This window comes from Mytilus edulis, chromosome 2 (genome assembly GCF_963676685.1).
Source record: "Mytilus edulis chromosome 2, xbMytEdul2.2, whole genome shotgun sequence".
Taxonomy (NCBI): Eukaryota; Metazoa; Mollusca; class Bivalvia; order Mytilida; family Mytilidae; genus Mytilus; species Mytilus edulis.
Genome location: NC_092345.1, coordinates 25503884 through 25523708, shown reverse-complemented (window position 1 = coordinate 25523708; position 19825 = coordinate 25503884). Strand labels below are relative to the sequence as shown.

At 30.4% G+C, this 19825-nt stretch overlaps 1 protein-coding gene across 2 annotated transcripts in view; it reads right to left on the bottom strand.

Annotated features, from left to right (window-relative positions):
* Positions 1-282: 282 nt before the first annotated feature.
* The window catches only part of LOC139511815 (zygotic DNA replication licensing factor mcm6-B-like), a 39028-nt gene continuing 19485 nt past the window's right edge, over positions 283-19825 (bottom strand). The window contains exons 15-16 of one of the 2 annotated variants that reach the window (XM_071298913.1): positions 18987-19126; positions 283-1914 (exon numbers count right to left, since the gene is read on the bottom strand). In XM_071298913.1, the coding sequence (XP_071155014.1) occupies positions 1804-1914; positions 18987-19126 (251 nt within the window). In that variant the 3' untranslated portion in view covers positions 283-1803. Of the gene's footprint in view, positions 1915-16678; positions 18305-18986; positions 19127-19825 lie in introns of those variants that run through there. The other variant, XM_071298912.1, reaches the window with a different exon arrangement.

Here is a 19825-nt window from a genome sequence, read left to right as displayed (position 1 = left end):
TAGTACAGGAATGCCCACACACACCATCATTTTCTATGTTCAGTGGACTAAAATAATTGGGATCAAAAATCTAATTTGGCATTTAAATTAGAAAGATCATATCATAGGGAACATGTGTACTTAGATTGGACTTCCACTTCATCAAAAACCAACTTGACCAAAAACTTTAAGCTGAAGCGGAACAGACTTTGGCAAAACCAAATATACACAAAATTGCAAGTTTACCCAAATCCACGAAAATAAATGAATCCACCATAATCCCTATAAAGTATAAAACAAATATTATAGATGATATATAGTTTATTCCATGGCTTATTATTCCAATCTGTACAGAGTTGAACACATTATGTGGCAAAATATTGTTCCTGAATATAAAATATTAATGTCTGAACACAGTTACTGAATCTGTACATGTATACTGAGTGAACACATTTGGTTGATAAATACATTTGATTATGTTTAAATCTATTTCATTTCAATAGTATGCATAGCTGTAGAATGTTAACGAACACAAATATAAGTAAAGAGAATTTCTTTGCAGCAGATTAACATGAACACATTTTGGCAAAATAACATTACAAAATATTGAACACTTATGGCAAAATATTTGTTCCAATAGCAGTAACTGCCCTTTATATCAAATAACAAGAAAAAAACAATGAATTTGTGAATATGCAAAAAATTCTGATGAAAGTTGTATAAAGTATGGTTAGTTCAACTTGTTATGGATCTGCTTATATGTAAAATAATACTGGCAAATGATCCATATGTACTAGCACCTATGTATGAAACTTTACAAGTCATAATACAAAATTAGTACGATACAAGGTTAAATTTACAAATATTCTTTATCCAGTTTTGCTTTTTATTATACAGATCAGATCTAAATCCAGATTTTGAACGATTGATTGATTGACTGATTTTGTGTTTTATCAACACTTTCAGTTCTTTTGGGTTATTTCTTGGTAGACATTTTTTTTTGGGAGGCAGCCTAGAGTGCATCGAGAGAACTCGCCTTCAACAGGAAAACTGACAATCCCAATTAATTAAGATTGGAGTCTGACTTTAAGTGTTTTATCAAAACATATTTTTTTGAAAATATAATTTCATGTCAGGAAGTTTTTCAAATATAAAATACTTTTTGAAAACATTTTTTTATACATAAGATAATTGATATAAACAACAGATCTATCACTAACCTGACAATATATAAGATAATGAATATATACATGTGAAATTTCAGGATTTTAATAACAAAAAGAAATAATCTATACAAAATATAATTATATAAATCCAATATGTATCAATTAATTATCATTGAAAAAATTAAAAATCTCAGAATGAAAAAAGATATAAGAATGTGAAAGCCCTGTTGAATTTAGGCAAAGATAAAAATGTGGCATATACATGTATAAGTTATGAATCTTCAGTTAATATTTTTTAAATCATATCAAATAGAAGGGCCAGTGTCAGACCTGAAACATTACATTTTTTCACCATTAAAGACATATTTAATACATCTCTTAGCTGATGTTACATATATTTTAGCAAATATTTACAAATGGTTACTGAATTAAAAATTTATGATTTTTATCACTCCTTCTCTTATATAATTACACAAAATGTATAAACTAACAAATAAGACTGATATTAAACATTTGATTATTAGATCTTCAAAATTAATGTATTTGTTGAAATCATTTCTAATAACTTTACTTTAACTAAAAAAATAATTTAATCCATTATTTTGTGACCTTATAATTCCTTATTCTCTTGTAAGTCAATTTATGTTTTCTAACAATTTCATGAATCAATAACATAATTTGGATGGACAACCAAGAATGGATCGTCTTCTCTCACTAATCCTTCACTTGTTTTTAATCCGGTCTGTTTCAACTCTATTAACACATGGTCCTGAAAAAGTAGAAGTTTTTTTTAAAGTATGTCGTCAATAATCAACATTGATATTTTTCATACAAAATCACATGACAAGCAAAGTAAGTTATTGTGTAGCTTGCAAATCTTTGAGTTTAACCTATACCAGATCTTTTTTAAACCTTAAGAGCAAGGTATATGCAGCTAGCATCTCTCATGGCCATAATTTTTGCCAGTCCAATGGGTCATCATATCACTTTGGCTTTAAACATGATAAAGGGTAAAGTTTATAAGGATCCACAAGTTGCAGTCTATTGCTGACATACTTGTCCAGCTTGTAAAACTTAAAGACTTCCAATACAACAAATGGAAGTTTTTAATGATCTTGACCAGCTATATAGCTCTTGTACGGTTGGCTTACTGCCAATACCTTGGTACATTGTATATTAAAGTATTCATGTTTTAAGTCAGAATACTGTGGCTTGTATCAGAGATGTTTTTGGGGCAGAAACATATGCCAGTCAACAGGTATACAAACTACTTAAATTATTCTGCTATCAAAATTTAAACATTTATTGTTGCAAAATCTGTCTATTTTCAATTTTTGCTATTCTCAAAAGTTCCAAATTTACCATGTTTACAGGATGACAGGGATACATTTGAAAAGTCTTGTATTTACCTTAACTCTGTTCAGATTTTTATACCTTGTTTGCTGTGAGACAGGAAAGTTTTTGGATGAAGGATTTGATGAGGTTCCAGATAATGCTGTAAAGAACACTTAAGGACAATGATCTTTGATGGTGCATGGATGTTGAAAGGAGAATATATGTTATTGTTGAAAGTATGAACATGCTGATCGTGAATGATTAAACACTGACAAGTTCTCATGTTGTGGACGGTGGTTTTTATAAATCAGAATATTTCATGGAATAACATCTGACTGTGTTATTGTCCATTCCTGAGCAGAATCTTAATTTAATATAGAATAATCAATATCATGAATATATTTGTTGTAAAAACTGCAATTAATATGGTTATTGCATTGATTCGTGCAAATGCTTGTTGATAATTATTCAGTTCTGAAATTCAGTAAACAAAAGAAAATTTTGGACTGAAGTTTGGTATATGTGTACACCTCTTTTTCTTATAAAATATATATGAAAACTGATGAAACCCAAAGGTAATTTAATTAATGTGAAATATTTTTTCTATAATATTTAGTTGGGATTTAGTTTTTTATACGATATGTATAAAATGTTGAAATCATTGTTTATCCAGAAAAGGTCAGAAAGGAAATGAAAACATTGCCTACAATGTATAATCATGATAATATAGCCAAATTGTGTATTAAAATATTATTTTTAATAGCTTTGCTGGACAGATTTTCTTGAGACTTACTTGAGACATTTATATGTAATAACTGGTAAAACAGATATGAATGAATCTATAATACTAAAATTACGAGGTCCAATTTGTCAGCCGTCATCACGTAAAAACGATTAATCAAAGAATTCAACTTTATACATAAGTCATAACTAATATAGTACAATGCTGTTGATTAAAAATTACACCTCTCCAGACCCTTTTGTTTTCCACATAATTAGTATTGCCAATAATTAAGAAGTTCCGGGTTGAATCCGATACCGATACCAATAGTATATTCACCTGTTACCTATTACCTTATCTGTACGTTCCGCATCTGACAGGCACACCACCAAAAGCTGTATTTAGGATTTTGCTAAATACACGGGTCGTAATCACAGGATTGACACTACTAAAGTCAATCATTGTCACATTGTTCCAGATTTTAGTATTTTAATCAGTATGACTTCAATACGAATAATAAAATCTGGACTTAAAATAAGGCGTATAGGTACAGCATGTACAGTTTTCAATTTGTTTAGCCGGAATGACGTAACTGAACAGCGAATCAAATAATTCAACTGTATTTATAACTCATAAAGGACAATGCTGTTGATTTAAAAAATACTCCTTTCCACGCCCTTTTGTTTTCCAAATAAAATTAATAATACCAATAATTGATAAGTTCCAGGTTGACGGGTTCAAACAGAAAGATGTTGAAAGCAGAGACAACTGTGCATCTTATAATCGGCATGACTTTATCAGATGACAATGCCAATACTAAAATAAAGCTTACGCATAGTTATATTCTTTAATTCAGTCACAGACCCGCGATATCAAGGGTGTGTTCTAGTACTATATATTTTTAATGGCAAAACTGAATGATTGTTAATTTCATTCACTATTTATACATGTAGTATTAAAATATTTATTTTATTCTTTCAATTTGAGGCTACTTCCCCCCTTTTTTTATTTATATAGTCTACTACCATCTACCCCTCCTAAGAATATGAAATGTTAGTTTCCTGAATATATTATTATCATTGATCATTCGTCATTTATTCATTTAATAGATTTAGACTCTAACATTTGTCTAATTCTAAGACAAAAGTGATGTATATACCAAAAAATTATGTCGAATTATAATTGTTTATATAGTAATATACAAAAATGTATATAGTATGACAAAATAATGTGAACTTAAGTATGTTGGTAGTTTCTTTTCATTTTTTCTTTTCACTGTCATGACCATTTGATGACTGAAGTAAATGTGTAGATTTTCTTTGTTTTGAATGTTATATTACACTGAAAGCATACTTTCATCTTTTAAATTCTGGTATGTTGTTTCTTAGTGGCATCCTTACCACATCTCCTCAATTTATTTTACATTGGTTTCAATTTGTACATTTTTCATACAGTTAATAAATCATATCTCCAGAGATATTTCACAATAAAAATGCAACCATCTTTAAAGAATTTTTAGGTTTTTATAACCGGATGAATAAAATGAAAATTAGAACGTAATTAAAAGAATGGTTTCAGTGTAAATGCATGGATATGTATGTGAAGAATTACATATTACAGAACATTTTTATGTGATATTGTTTGAATAAAACTTATTATTTTACACATCAGTAATTTTTCTAATTTGTAAGTGTTAATTTTTAAAGCTGATCCCAAAAAGTGGTTAATGCAGGCTTAAATTAGAATCATATAATATTCTAAGAACTGCAGATTCTCCTGGGATGTTGATGTTTATGGATTTCCTGGGTACGGGTTCATATAAACCACAAATTTAAATGTCCAACAGATGATTGATCTATATGCTTTATGCATGGTATGCACAATTTGACAAAACCATGGAATCGAATATCAAAGAAAATAAATGAATCCAGAGAATTTTTACCACCATACATGAACATAATCGTGAATGTATCCACTATTTTGATGGGGTTCATCTTGCTTTATTCTAAGTTTGATTGGACTGCTGTTTGTCTAGATAAAGGAGATAAGAGTATATGTCAATGAGACAGTACTCCCCTTCCCAAAAAAATAAATAAAAATATTAGATATTTAGAAGTCTATTTATCAGTCCTCTATCAACAAAGTTTCAAATCAGTTTTCAACATATTTTTCTTCTTTCATTAAGATTTTGATCTGATAATTGGTGGTTTTTTGTTTTATTATGACAAGTAACAGATCAAGTTAAAATTTGGTTTTGGTCTGATGATTTTGTGCAGAGTTGTGGTCCTTCGGCTAAGAAAAATCACTCAAATAATTAGTTTTCCTCACTTTTTTCGTCGTTCCTGAAGATATTAAATGGAAAATTGGTATATAGTTTTATCATGACAAGTAACAGCCCAAGTTCAAATTTATTCCGGTCTAAGAATTTTGTACAGAGTTATGGTCCTTGGACTTTTTTTTTCGACATGCTTTAAGATTTGTGCAAGAGGGCAGTTAAAGTCAGAAAAATGAATTACACCTTTAATGTCATAATTATTAATATTTATGCCAACATAGTAGATACATGTAGATGCATTAAAAAGTCCTTATTGTGCCTATCATTTGAAATATTACACAAAAGGGCACATCCTGAGATTTCTCAATTTCTAAACAGATCATCCATCAGTTTTACTACAAGAATAACATCTTTACAATATCAATGATCCATGAAAATGAATTCAACATCAGATAAATCCTGCCAGACATACATGTACACCTAAAAATCATTCCATACACTATAAATTTAGTTAACCAATTGGTGATAAGTTGAAAAACCGACATACTACCAAACAGCGTTGACCAATGAACCATGAACATGATATCAATGTCATATTATTCTGCCAAGCAGACATGTACATCTTGCAATCAAGAATACAACAAATAAAGTTCATATATTGCATAAAGTACCCAAGAACCTAAAAAAGAAAACTTAAAATGGACCAAAGAAACCCTGCAAATAAGGTCAAGGTCAGAGGAACCCTGCCAGACAGAAATGCACACAAAACTATCATTGATTTCGACATACTATATATATAGAGAGAGAGAGAACATGTTGTAAGAAATAGACTTCACCATGACAATTAAAAGATTGATTAAAATAACCATAATAGAGTGACATATAAACCCCCAAAAAATCCACACACCAAATCTAGTTGACCAATTGTTTATATCTGATGAAGTCCAAAAATGAGATCAAGTTCAGGTGAACCCTGTCTGGCAGACATGTTTAGCTTGCTTGCATATCCTTTATCAAATCTAGTTATAATAATGTCAATAATACTCAAAGGGAAATTCATGTGGCAACAAAATATATAGCTTAATCAAGAAAACAAGGTAAAGGACAAGACATGAATATGGAAACTTCATTACACAAGACATTTGAATGCAAGACAGGTATTACTATACAGTAAACTATTTGTATAAAGCTTTATGTTTCAGAAGGAAGAAGACCTCTGGATGCTTCATTCTTAGAATGCAGATACCTTATGTTACAAAGTTTCTGTCCGTCATATGTCCTTTGTCCTTGTTCAGTGACTGCTTGATTTTTATTTTTTTTCCATGTGAATATTTCACTTTCTGAGTAGTATAACCTGTGTATGGTATATAGGTTCCTTGGAAGGCCTACATGTCCGTTGGACAGGATTCTTCTGACCTTGTGATTAGGTCCGTTTCTCAGATACTATAAGCAGTAGGTCATCTATATGTGGTATATGCATAATTGTAAAGGGTACAGGTCATTCTGGAAGGTTTCATCTGACCTTGACCAATTTTATTGGTCAAGGTTAAGTTTTAGTGTTTTGGTTTGTTTTTCAAGTATTATAAGCAATAGGTCTACTACATATTGTACATGTCAGTCTAGTTGGTATCACATCCTTGACCTCATTTTCATGGTTCATTGGTCAATGTTAAGTTTTTTGTGTTTTGGTATTTTTCCAAGTACTATTATAAGCAATATGTTAACTATATTAATATAACTGTATGGAAAAATTGCAAGGTGACATGTTGGTCTGGCTGGTATAAGCTGGCCATGGCCTCATTTTCATGGTAAATTGGTCAATGTTGAGCTTTTTATACGACCATAAAATTTGTTTTGGGATTGTATAATGGTATGATGTCTTCATCCAAAGACACATTGGTTTCCGGACTAAATTTAGTGTATGTGAACGGATCTCTTTGAAATTAAATAAGGTTCAATACCACAGAAGGAAGGTTGGGATTGATTTTAGGGATAATGGTCCCAACTGTTTAGGAATAAGGGGCCCAAAAGAAGCATGTTTCTACTTTCAGGATAATAACTTGTATAGAAGTATTTCAATTGCTCTGAAATTGTACCACAATGTTTAATACAAAAAAGTAGAAGGTTTGGATTCATCTTGGGGGTTATTGTGCCAACAGTTTAGGAATTTCAAATTTTTATAGTTTCAAGAAGAAATCTTTAATGGCACAGTATTGCACAATAGATTTGCAAGATCTTGACATTTGTTTTGTCAGAAACCTATATAATGTCAAAAATTTGATAGCAATCCAAATTTTGAAAGTATCAAGCTTGAATAGTGTCCAAAATGAAATTTGTCCCAATTGTTCAGTGTTTAACCTCTGCGGTTGTATCAGGCTGTGCTCAGTGAAGCATTTTATTGTGTTTTGATCTGTTTTTCAAATACTTAAAGCAATAGGTCAACTTACATTGAAGTATGGAATGATTGTAAGGTGTACATGTCTGTCTGACCATCTCCTTATTATAATAGAACATTGATATTAGGTTTATGTGATGCTTGTGGTAAAACCTTCTGCTGGTTAAAAGTTTCATGTTGGGAAGAAAAGTACTGAATGTGGCAGGTAATATGTTTGCGGGTGCTCAACACTCCATCAAGCACAAGACAGCAGTGTTTACAGATAGGACATGGCAGGGTATATATATCCATCCATCATCCCTTAAAATAAACAACAATGTGTCCATAGTACAGGAATGCCCACACACACCATCATTTTCTATGTTCAGTGGACTAAAATAATTGGGATCAAAAATCTAATTTGGCATTTAAATTAGAAAGATCATATCATAGGGAACATGTGTACTTAGATTGGACTTCCACTTCATCAAAAACCAACTTGACCAAAAACTTTAAGCTGAAGCGGAACAGACTTTGGCAAAACCAAATATACACAAAATTGCAAGTTTACCCCAATCCACGAAAATAAATGAATCCACCATAATCCCTATAAAGTATAAAACAAATATTATAGATGATATATAGTTTATTCCATGGCTTATTATTCCAATCTGTACAGAGTTGAACACATTATGTGGCAAAATATTGTTCCTGAATATAAAATATTAATGTCTGAACACAGTTACTGAATCTGTACATGTATACTGAGTGAACACATTTGGTTGATAAATACATTTGATTATGTTTAAATCTATTTCATTTCAATAGTATGCATAGCTGTAGAATGTTAACGAACACAAATATAAGTAAAGAGAATTTCTTTGCAGCAGATTAACATGAACACATTTTGGCAAAATAACATTACAAAATATTGAACACTTATGGCAAAATATTTGTTCCAATAGCAGTAACTGCCCTTTATATCAAATAACAAGAAAAAAACAATGAATTTGTGAATATGCAAAAAATTCTGATGAAAGTTGTATAAAGTATGGTTAGTTCAACTTGTTATGGATCTGCTTATATGTAAAATAATACTGGCAAATGATCCATATGTACTAGCACCTATGTATGAAACTTTACAAGTCATAATACAAAATTAGTACGATACAAGGTTAAATTTACAAATATTCTTTATCCAGTTTTGCTTTTTATTATACAGATCAGATCTAAATCCAGATTTTGAACGATTGATTGATTGACTGATTTTGTGTTTTATCAACACTTTCAGTTCTTTTGGGTTATTTCTTGGTAGACATTTTTTTTTGGGAGGCAGCCTAGAGTGCATCGAGAGAACTCGCCTTCAACAGGAAAACTGACAATCCCAATTAATTAAGATTGGAGTCTGACTTTAAGTGTTTTATCAAAACATATTTTTTTTGAAAATATAATTTCATGTCAGGAAGTTTTTCAAATATAAAATACTTTTTGAAAACATTTTTTTATACATAAGATAATTGATATAAACAACAGATCTATCACTAACCTGACAATATATAAGATAATGAATATATACATGTGAAATTTCAGGATTTTAATAACAAAAAGAAATAATCTATACAAAATATAATTATATAAATCCAATATGTATCAATTAATTATCATTGAAAAATTTAAAAATCTCAGAATGAAAAAAGATATAAGAATGTGAAAGCCCTGTTGAATTTAGGCAAAGATAAAAATGTGGCATATACATGTATAAGTTATGAATCTTCAGTTAATATTTTTTAAATCATATCAAATAGAAGGGCCAGTGTCAGACCTGAAACATTACATTTTTTCACCATTAAAGACATATTTAATACATCTCTTAGCTGATGTTACATATATTTTAGCAAATATTTACAAATGGTTACTGAATTAAAAATTTATGATTTTTATCACTCCTTCTCTTATATAATTACACAAAATGTATAAACTAACAAATAAGACTGATATTAAACATTTGATTATTAGATCTTCAAAATTAATGTATTTGTTGAAATCATTTCTAATAACTTTACTTTAACTAAAAAAATAATTTAATCCATTATTTTGTGACCTTATAATTCCTTATTCTCTTGTAAGTCAATTTATGTTTTCTAACAATTTCATGAATCAATAACATAATTTGGATGGACAACCAAGAATGGATCGTCTTTTCTCACTAATCCTTCACTTGTTTTTAATCCGGTCTGTTTCAACTCTATTAACACATGGTCCTGAAAAAGTAGAAGTTTTTTTTAAAGTATGTCGTCAATAATCAACATTGATATTTTTCATACAAAATCACATGACAAGCAAAGTAAGTTATTGTGTAGCTTGCAAATCTTTGAGTTTAACCTATACCAGATCTTTTTTAAACCTTAAGAGCAAGGTATATGCAGCTAGCATCTCTCATGGCCATAATTTTTGCCAGTCCAATGGGTCATCATATCACTTTGGCTTTAAACATGATAAAGGGTAAAGTTTATAAGGATCCACAAGTTGCAGTCTATTGCTGACATACTTGTCCAGCTTGTAAAACTTAAAGACTTCCAATACAACAAATGGAAGTTTTTAATGATCTTGACCAGCTATATAGCTCTTGTACGGTTGGCTTACTGCCAATACCTTGGTACATTGTATATTAAAGTATTCATGTTTTAAGTCAGAATACTGTGGCTTGTATCAGAGATGTTTTTGGGGCAGAAACATATGCCAGTCAACAGGTATACAAACTACTTAAATTATTCTGCTATCAAAATTTAAACATTTATTGTTGCAAAATCTGTCTATTTTCAATTTTTGCTATTCTCAAAAGTTCCAAATTTACCATGTTTACAGGATGACAGGGATACATTTGAAAAGTCTTGTATTTACCTTAACTCTGTTCAGATTTTTATACCTTGTTTGCTGTGAGACAGGAAAAGTTTTTGGATGAAGGATTTGATGAGGTTCCAGATAATGCTGTAAAGAACACTTAAGGACAATGATCTTTGATGGTGCATGGATGTTGAAAGGAGAATATATGTTATTGTTGAAAGTATGAACATGCTGATCGTGAATGATTAAACACTGACAAGTTCTCATGTTGTGGACGGTGGTTTTTATAAATCAGAATATTTCATGGAATAACATCTGACTGTGTTATTGTCCATTCCTGAGCAGAATCTTAATTTAATATAGAATAATCAATATCATGAATATATTTGTTGTAAAAACTGCAATTAATATGGTTATTGCATTGATTCGTGCAAATGCTTGTTGATAATTATTCAGTTCTGAAATTCAGTAAACAAAAGAAAATTTTGGACTGAAGTTTGGTATATGTGTACACCTCTTTTTCTTATAAAATATATATGAAAACTGATGAAACCCAAAGGTAATTTAATTAATGTGAAATATTTTTTCTATAATATTTAGTTGGGATTTAGTTTTTTATACGATATGTATAAAATGTTGAAATCATTGTTTATCCAGAAAAGGTCAGAAAGGAAATGAAAACATTGCCTACAATGTATAATCATGATAATATAGCCAAATTGTGTATTAAAATATTATTTTTAATAGCTTTGCTGGACAGATTTTCTTGAGACTTACTTGAGACATTTATATGTAATAACTGGTAAAACAGATATGAATGAATCTATAATACTAAAATTACGAGGTCCAATTTGTCAGCCGTCATCACGTAAAAACGATTAATCAAAGAATTCAACTTTATACATAAGTCATAACTAATATAGTACAATGCTGTTGATTAAAAATTACACCTCTCCAGACCCTTTTGTTTTCCACATAATTAGTATTGCCAATAATTAAGAAGTTCCGGGTTGAATCCGATACCGATACCAATAGTATATTCACCTGTTACCTATTACCTTATCTGTACGTTCCGCATCTGACAGGCACACCACCAAAAGCTGTATTTAGGATTTTGCTAAATACACGGGTCGTAATCACAGGATTGACACTACTAAAGTCAATCATTGTCACATTGTTCCAGATTTTAGTATTTTAATCAGTATGACTTCAATACGAATAATAAAATCTGGACTTAAAATAAGGCGTATAGGTACAGCATGTACAGTTTTCAATTTGTTTAGCCGGAATGACGTAACTGAACAGCGAATCAAATAATTCAACTGTATTTATAACTCATAAAGGACAATGCTGTTGATTTAAAAAATACTCCTTTCCACGCCCTTTTGTTTTCCAAATAAAATTAATAATACCAATAATTGATAAGTTCCAGGTTGACGGGTTCAAACAGAAAGATGTTGAAAGCAGAGACAACTGTGCATCTTATAATCGGCATGACTTTATCAGATGACAATGCCAATACTAAAATAAAGCTTACGCATAGTTATATTCTTTAATTCAGTCACAGACCCGCGATATCAAGGGTGTGTTCTAGTACTATATATTTTTAATGGCAAAACTGAATGATTGTTAATTTCATTCACTATTTATACATGTAGTATTAAAATATTTATTTTATTCTTTCAATTTGAGGCTACTTCCCCCCTTTTTTTATTTATATAGTCTACTACCATCTACCCCTCCTAAGAATATGAAATGTTAGTTTCCTGAATATATTATTATCATTGATCATTCGTCATTTATTCATTTAATAGATTTAGACTCTAACATTTGTCTAATTCTAAGACAAAAGTGATGTATATACCAAAAAATTATGTCGAATTATAATTGTTTATATAGTAATATACAAAAATGTATATAGTATGACAAAATAATGTGAACTTAAGTATGTTGGTAGTTTCTTTTCATTTTTTCTTTTCACTGTCATGACCATTTGATGACTGAAGTAAATGTGTAGATTTTCTTTGTTTTGAATGTTATATTACACTGAAAGCATACTTTCATCTTTTAAATTCTGGTATGTTGTTTCTTAGTGGCATCCTTACCACATCTCCTCAATTTATTTTACATTGGTTTCAATTTGTACATTTTTCATACAGTTAATAAATCATATCTCCAGAGATATTTCACAATAAAAATGCAACCATCTTTAAAGAATTTTTAGGTTTTTATAACCGGATGAATAAAATGAAAATTAGAACGTAATTAAAAGAATGGTTTCAGTGTAAATGCATGGATATGTATGTGAAGAATTACATATTACAGAACATTTTTATGTGATATTGTTTGAATAAAACTTATTATTTTACACATCAGTAATTTTTCTAATTTGTAAGTGTTAATTTTTAAAGCTGATCCCAAAAAGTGGTTAATGCAGGCTTAAATTAGAATCATATAATATTCTAAGAACTGCAGATTCTCCTGGGATGTTGATGTTTATGGATTTCCTGGGTACGGGTTCATATAAACCACAAATTTAAATGTCCAACAGATGATTGATCTATATGCTTTATGCATGGTATGCACAATTTGACAAAACCATGGAATCGAATATCAAAGAAAATAAATGAATCCAGAGAATTTTTACCACCATACATGAACATAATCGTGAATGTATCCACTATTTTGATGGGGTTCATCTTGCTTTATTCTAAGTTTGATTGGACTGCTGTTTGTCTAGATAAAGGAGATAAGAGTATATGTCAATGAGACAGTACTCCCCTTCCCAAAAAAATAAATAAAAATATTAGATATTTAGAAGTCTATTTATCAGTCCTCTATCAACAAAGTTTCAAATCAGTTTTCAACATATTTTTCTTCTTTCATTAAGATTTTGATCTGATAATTGGTGGTTTTTTGTTTTATTATGACAAGTAACAGATCAAGTTAAAATTTGGTTTTGGTCTGATGATTTTGTGCAGAGTTGTGGTCCTTCGGCTAAGAAAAATCACTCAAATAATTAGTTTTCCTCACTTTTTTCGTCGTTCCTGAAGATATTAAATGGAAAATTGGTATATAGTTTTATCATGACAAGTAACAGCCCAAGTTCAAATTTATTCCGGTCTAAGAATTTTGTACAGAGTTATGGTCCTTGGACTTTTTTTTTCGACATGCTTTAAGATTTGTGCAAGAGGGCAGTTAAAGTCAGAAAAATGAATTACACCTTTAATGTCATAATTATTAATATTTATGCCAACATAGTAGATACATGTAGATGCATTAAAAAGTCCTTATTGTGCCTATCATTTGAAATATTACACAAAAGGGCACATCCTGAGATTTCTCAATTTCTAAACTGATCATCCATCAGTTTTACTACAAGAATAACATCTTTACAATATCAATGATCCATGAAAATGAATTCAACATCAGATAAATCCTGCCAGACATACATGTACACCTAAAAATCATTCCATACACTATAAATTTAGTTAACCAATTGGTGATAAGTTGAAAAACCGACATACTACCAAACAGCGTTGACCAATGAACCATGAACATGATATCAATGTCATATTATTCTGCCAAGCAGACATGTACATCTTGCAATCAAGAATACAACAAATAAAGTTCATATATTGCATAAAGTACCCAAGAACCTAAAAAAGAAAACTTAAAATGGACCAAAGAAACCCTGCAAATAAGGTCAAGGTCAGAGGAACCCTGCCAGACAGAAATGCACACAAAACTATCATTGATTTCGACATACTATATATATAGAGAGAGAGAGAACATGTTGTAAGAAATAGACTTCACCATGACAATTAAAAGATTGATTAAAATAACCATAATAGAGTGACATATAAACCCCCAAAAAATCCACACACCAAATCTAGTTGACCAATTGTTTATATCTGATGAAGTCCAAAAATGAGATCAAGTTCAGGTGAACCCTGTCTGGCAGACATGTTTAGCTTGCTTGCATATCCTTTATCAAATCTAGTTATAATAATGTCAATAATACTCAAAGGGAAATTCATGTGGCAACAAAATATATAGCTTAATCAAGAAAACAAGGTAAAGGACAAGACATGAATATGGAAACTTCATTACACAAGACATTTGAATGCAAGACAGGTATTACTATACAGTAAACTATTTGTATAAAGCTTTATGTTTCAGAAGGAAGAAGACCTCTGGATGCTTCATTCTTAGAATGCAGATACCTTATGTTACAAAGTTTCTGTCCGTCATATGTCCTTTGTCCTTGTTCAGTGACTGCTTGATTTTTATTTTTTTTCCATGTGAATATTTCACTTTCTGAGTAGTATAACCTGTGTATGGTATATAGGTTCCTTGGAAGGCCTACATGTCCGTTGGACAGGATTCTTCTGACCTTGTGATTAGGTCCGTTTCTCAGATACTATAAGCAGTAGGTCATCTATATGTGGTATATGCATAATTGTAAAGGGTACAGGTCATTCTGGAAGGTTTCATCTGACCTTGACCAATTTTATTGGTCAAGGTTAAGTTTTAGTGTTTTGGTTTGTTTTTCAAGTATTATAAGCAATAGGTCTACTACATATTGTACATGTCAGTCTAGTTGGTATCACATCCTTGACCTCATTTTCATGGTTCATTGGTCAATGTTAAGTTTTTTGTGTTTTGGTATTTTTCCAAGTACTATTATAAGCAATATGTCAACTATATTAATATAACTGTATGGAAAAATTGCAAGGTGACATGTTGGTCTGGCTGGTATAAGCTGGCCATGGCCTCATTTTCATGGTAAATTGGTCAATGTTGAGCTTTTTATACGACCATAAAATTTGTTTTGGGATTGTATAATGGTATGATGTCTTCATCCAAAGACACATTGGTTTCCGGACTAAATTTAGTGTATGTGAACGGATCTCTTTGAAATTAAATAAGGTTCAATACCACAGAAGGAAGGTTGGGATTGATTTTAGGGATAATGGTCCCAACTGTTTAGGAATAAGGGGCCCAAAAGAAGCATGTTTCTACTTTCAGGATAATAACTTGTATAGAAGTATTTCAATTGCTCTGAAATTGTACCACAATGTTTAATACAAAAAAGTAGAAGGTTTGGATTCATCTTGGGGGTTATTGTGCCAACAGTTTAGGAATTTCAAATTTTTATAGTTTCAAGAAGAAATCTTTAATGGCACAGTATTGCACAATAGATTTGCAAGATCTTGACATTTGTTTTGTCAGAAACCTATATAATGTCAAAAATTTGATAGCAATCCAAATTTTGAAAGTATCAAGCTTGAATAGTGTCCAAAATGAAATTTGTCCCAATTGTTCAGTGTTTAACCTCTGCGGTTGTATCAGGCTGTGCTCAGTGAAGCATTTTATTGTGTTTTGATCTGTTTTTCAAATACTTAAAGCAATAGGTCAACTTACATTGAAGTATGGAATGATTGTAAGGTGTACATGTCTGTCTGACCATCTCCTTATTATAATAGAACATTGATATTAGGTTTATGTGATGCTTGTGGTAAAACCTTCTGCTGGTTAAAAGTTTCATGTTGGGAAGAAAAGTACTGAATGTGGCAGGTAATATGTTTGCGGGTGCTCAACACTCCATCAAGCACAAGACAGCAGTGTTTACAGATAGGACATGGCAGGGTATATATATCCATCCCTCATCCCTTAAAATAAACAACAATGTGTCCATAGTACAGGAATGCCTACACACACTATCATTTTCTATGTTCAGTGGACTAAAATAATTGGGATCAAAAATCTAATTTGGCATTTAAATTAGAATGATCATATATCATAGGGAACATGTGTACTTAAATTGGACTTCCACTTCATCAAAAACCAACTTGACCAAAAACTTGAACCTGAAGCGGAACAGACTTTGGCAAAACCAAATATACACAAAATTGCAAGTTTACCCCAATCCACGAAAATAAATGACTCCACCATAATTCATATAAAGTATAAAACAAATATTATAGATGGTATATAGTTTATTCCATGGCTTATTATTCCAATCTGTACAGAGTTGAACACATTATGTGGCAAAATATTGTTCCTGAATATAAAATATTAATGTCTGAACACAATTACTGAATCTGTACATGTATACCAAGTGAACACATTTGGTTGATAAATACATTTGATTATGTTTAAATCTATTTCATTTCAATAGTATGTGTAGCTGTAGGATGTTAACGAACACAAATATAAGTAAAGAGAATTTCTTTGCATCAGATTAACATGAACACATTTTGGCAAAATAACATTACAAAATATTGAACACTTATGGCAAAATATTTGTTCCAATAGCACTAAATGCCCTTTATATCAAATAACAAGAAAAAAACAATGAATTTGTGAAAATGCAAAAAATTCTGATGAAAATTGTATAAAGTATGGTCAGTTCAGCTTTTTATGGATCTGCTTATATGTAAAATGATACTGGCAAATGATCCATATGTACTAGCACCTATGTATGAAACTTAACAAGTCATAATACAAAATTAGTATGATACAAGGTTAAATTTACAAATAATCTTTATCCAGTTTTCTTTTTACTAAACAGATCAGATATAAATCCAGTTTTTTAACGATTGATTGATGGACTGATTTTGTGTTTTATCAACACTTTCAGTACTTTTACTTTTTTTCTTGGTAGCCAGTTTTTTTTGGGGAGGCAGCCTTGAGTGCACCAAGAGAACACGCCTTCAACAGCGAAACTGACAATCCCAATTAATTAAGATTGGATTCTGATTTTAAGTGTTTTATCAAAACATATTTTTTTGAAAATATAATTTCATGTGAGGAAGTTTTTCAAATATAAAATACTTTTTGAAAACATTTTTTTTACTTTAATAAGATAATTGATATAAACAGCAGACCTATCACTAATCTGACAATATATAAGATAATGAATATATACATATGAAATTTCAGGATTTTAATAACAAAAAGAAATAATCTATACAAAAAAATTATATAAATCCAATATGTATCAATTAATTATCATTGAAACATTTAAAAATCTCAGAATGAAAAAAGATATAAGAATGTGAAAGCCCTGTTGAATTTAGGCCAAGATAAAAATGTGGCATATATAAGTTACGAATCTTCAGTTAATATTCTTTAAATCATATCAAATAGAAGGGCCAGTGTCAGACCTGAAACATTACACTTTTTCACCATTAAAGACATATTTAATACATCTCTTGACTGATTTTACATATATATTTTGGCAAATATTTACAAATGGTTACTGAATTAAAAATTTATGATTTTGGTCACCACTTCTCTTATATAATTACACAAAATGTATACACTAACAAATAAGACTGATGATAAACATTTGATTATTAGATCTTCAAAATTCATGTATTTGTTTAAATCATTTCTAATCACCTTACTTTAACTAAAAAAAATTTATTCCATTATTTTGTGACCTCAAAATTCCTTATTCTCTCGTAAGTCAATTATGTCCTCTTACAATCTCATGAATCAATAACATAATTTGGATGGACAACTAAGAATGGATCATCTTCTCTCACTAATCCTTCACTTGTTTTTAATCCGGTCTGTTTCAACTCTATTAACACATGGTCCTGAAAAAATAAAAAGTTTTTTTTAAAGTATGTCGTCAATAATCAACATTGATATTTCACATACAAAATCACATGACAAGCAAAGTAAGTTATTGTGTTGCTTGCATATCTTTGATTTTAACCTATACCAGATCCTTTTTAAAGTGAAAATTTTCCTTTGTGCATTTTGTAAGAAATTAATACACCCAAACTTGATCACTGTTTTTGAAATATTTCTTCTATTATTTATCAGTTTGAGCCAAAATTCTAGCCCTTAACCTGTAACAAGTAAAACCTCATGACAAAATTGGTGAGACCGATAGAAGCAGTTTCTTGAAATAAGCTTTAGGGTTGGTGGGTTTAAAAGTTTTTGGTACAGCATACAGGCTATTGTATCTTGTATTATTCATTTTTTTTCTTTTAAATTATGTGTCTTATAAGAGAAAATGTGTTCTAAATTGTAAAGGTAATCTGCAGGAATGGCAAATAATTGTCATATTCTAGTTTTGGTATTTCACCACAACTTCTGCTTTAAATAATGCTCTCCAAGTCTCTGGAAACAAAATAAATACCAGTTCCTTTTGTTCTTTTACTAATGGGGTACACTTGTAGTGACCTCCACAATTTGGTTGAGGTAAGGCAAAAAGTATAAATTTAAGTATGGATAAATTTATGATACCAAAACTGCCAAAGTACAACTTACATGCTGGACTAGTCTGTCTATAACTTTTTCCACAATTGTTTTTCTTTCAATTAATTCTGCCTCTGAATCTATGTCAGCTTCTATTTCCCTCAGATACCATTCCACTACCCCACTTCTTCTGATACCTTGTGAGTCTTCATCTGAAACAGAAACAACAATTCTCTCTGAAGGTCGATTTAATAATATCAAATGAAGCGACAAAATCCTTAACAGATTATCTGACCTCTCAAAAATCCCTAACAGTGAAAAACAATTAAAATGTTCATCTACCTCTGAGCTGTGCCATTAAAACATGCATGGAACCCATGTAAGGCAACTCAAAAATAGGTGTAACCATCTATGGAGGTAATTTGAGTTCTCGGACAACCTAAATGTATGAACACTACTACCATGTACTATGTACTGCTATTTTAATGGGTGTCCTACAGCTTTTTAAAACATTTCCAATATTTAATTAACAGTTTAAATGGAATTGCAAATAATGCAGGGTACATGAAACTTGATATTGAAGTAAGCTGTTCTATAAACAACTTTGATATAATAATGATAGCCATATATGTGTATCATCACTTTTTTTTTGTGTCTAATCCATTTGTCCTTTTTGAACAAAAAATATGTTGAAACTAACTTTTTTACCCCATATCATAAATTAGATGTATACTTTGGTTCCTATTTATTTGGTATGAAAAGTAGTCAAGTTTTGTGCAAATGTTTTCAGTTTGAAGGTTAGACATTATTATTGACATTTTCAGAAAAATTCTCAGATATCACTACTATTCACTGGAGAAAGGGAGAGAACTCTGAAAGATCTCAATCACACTCCTCCTCATATTTGCGCA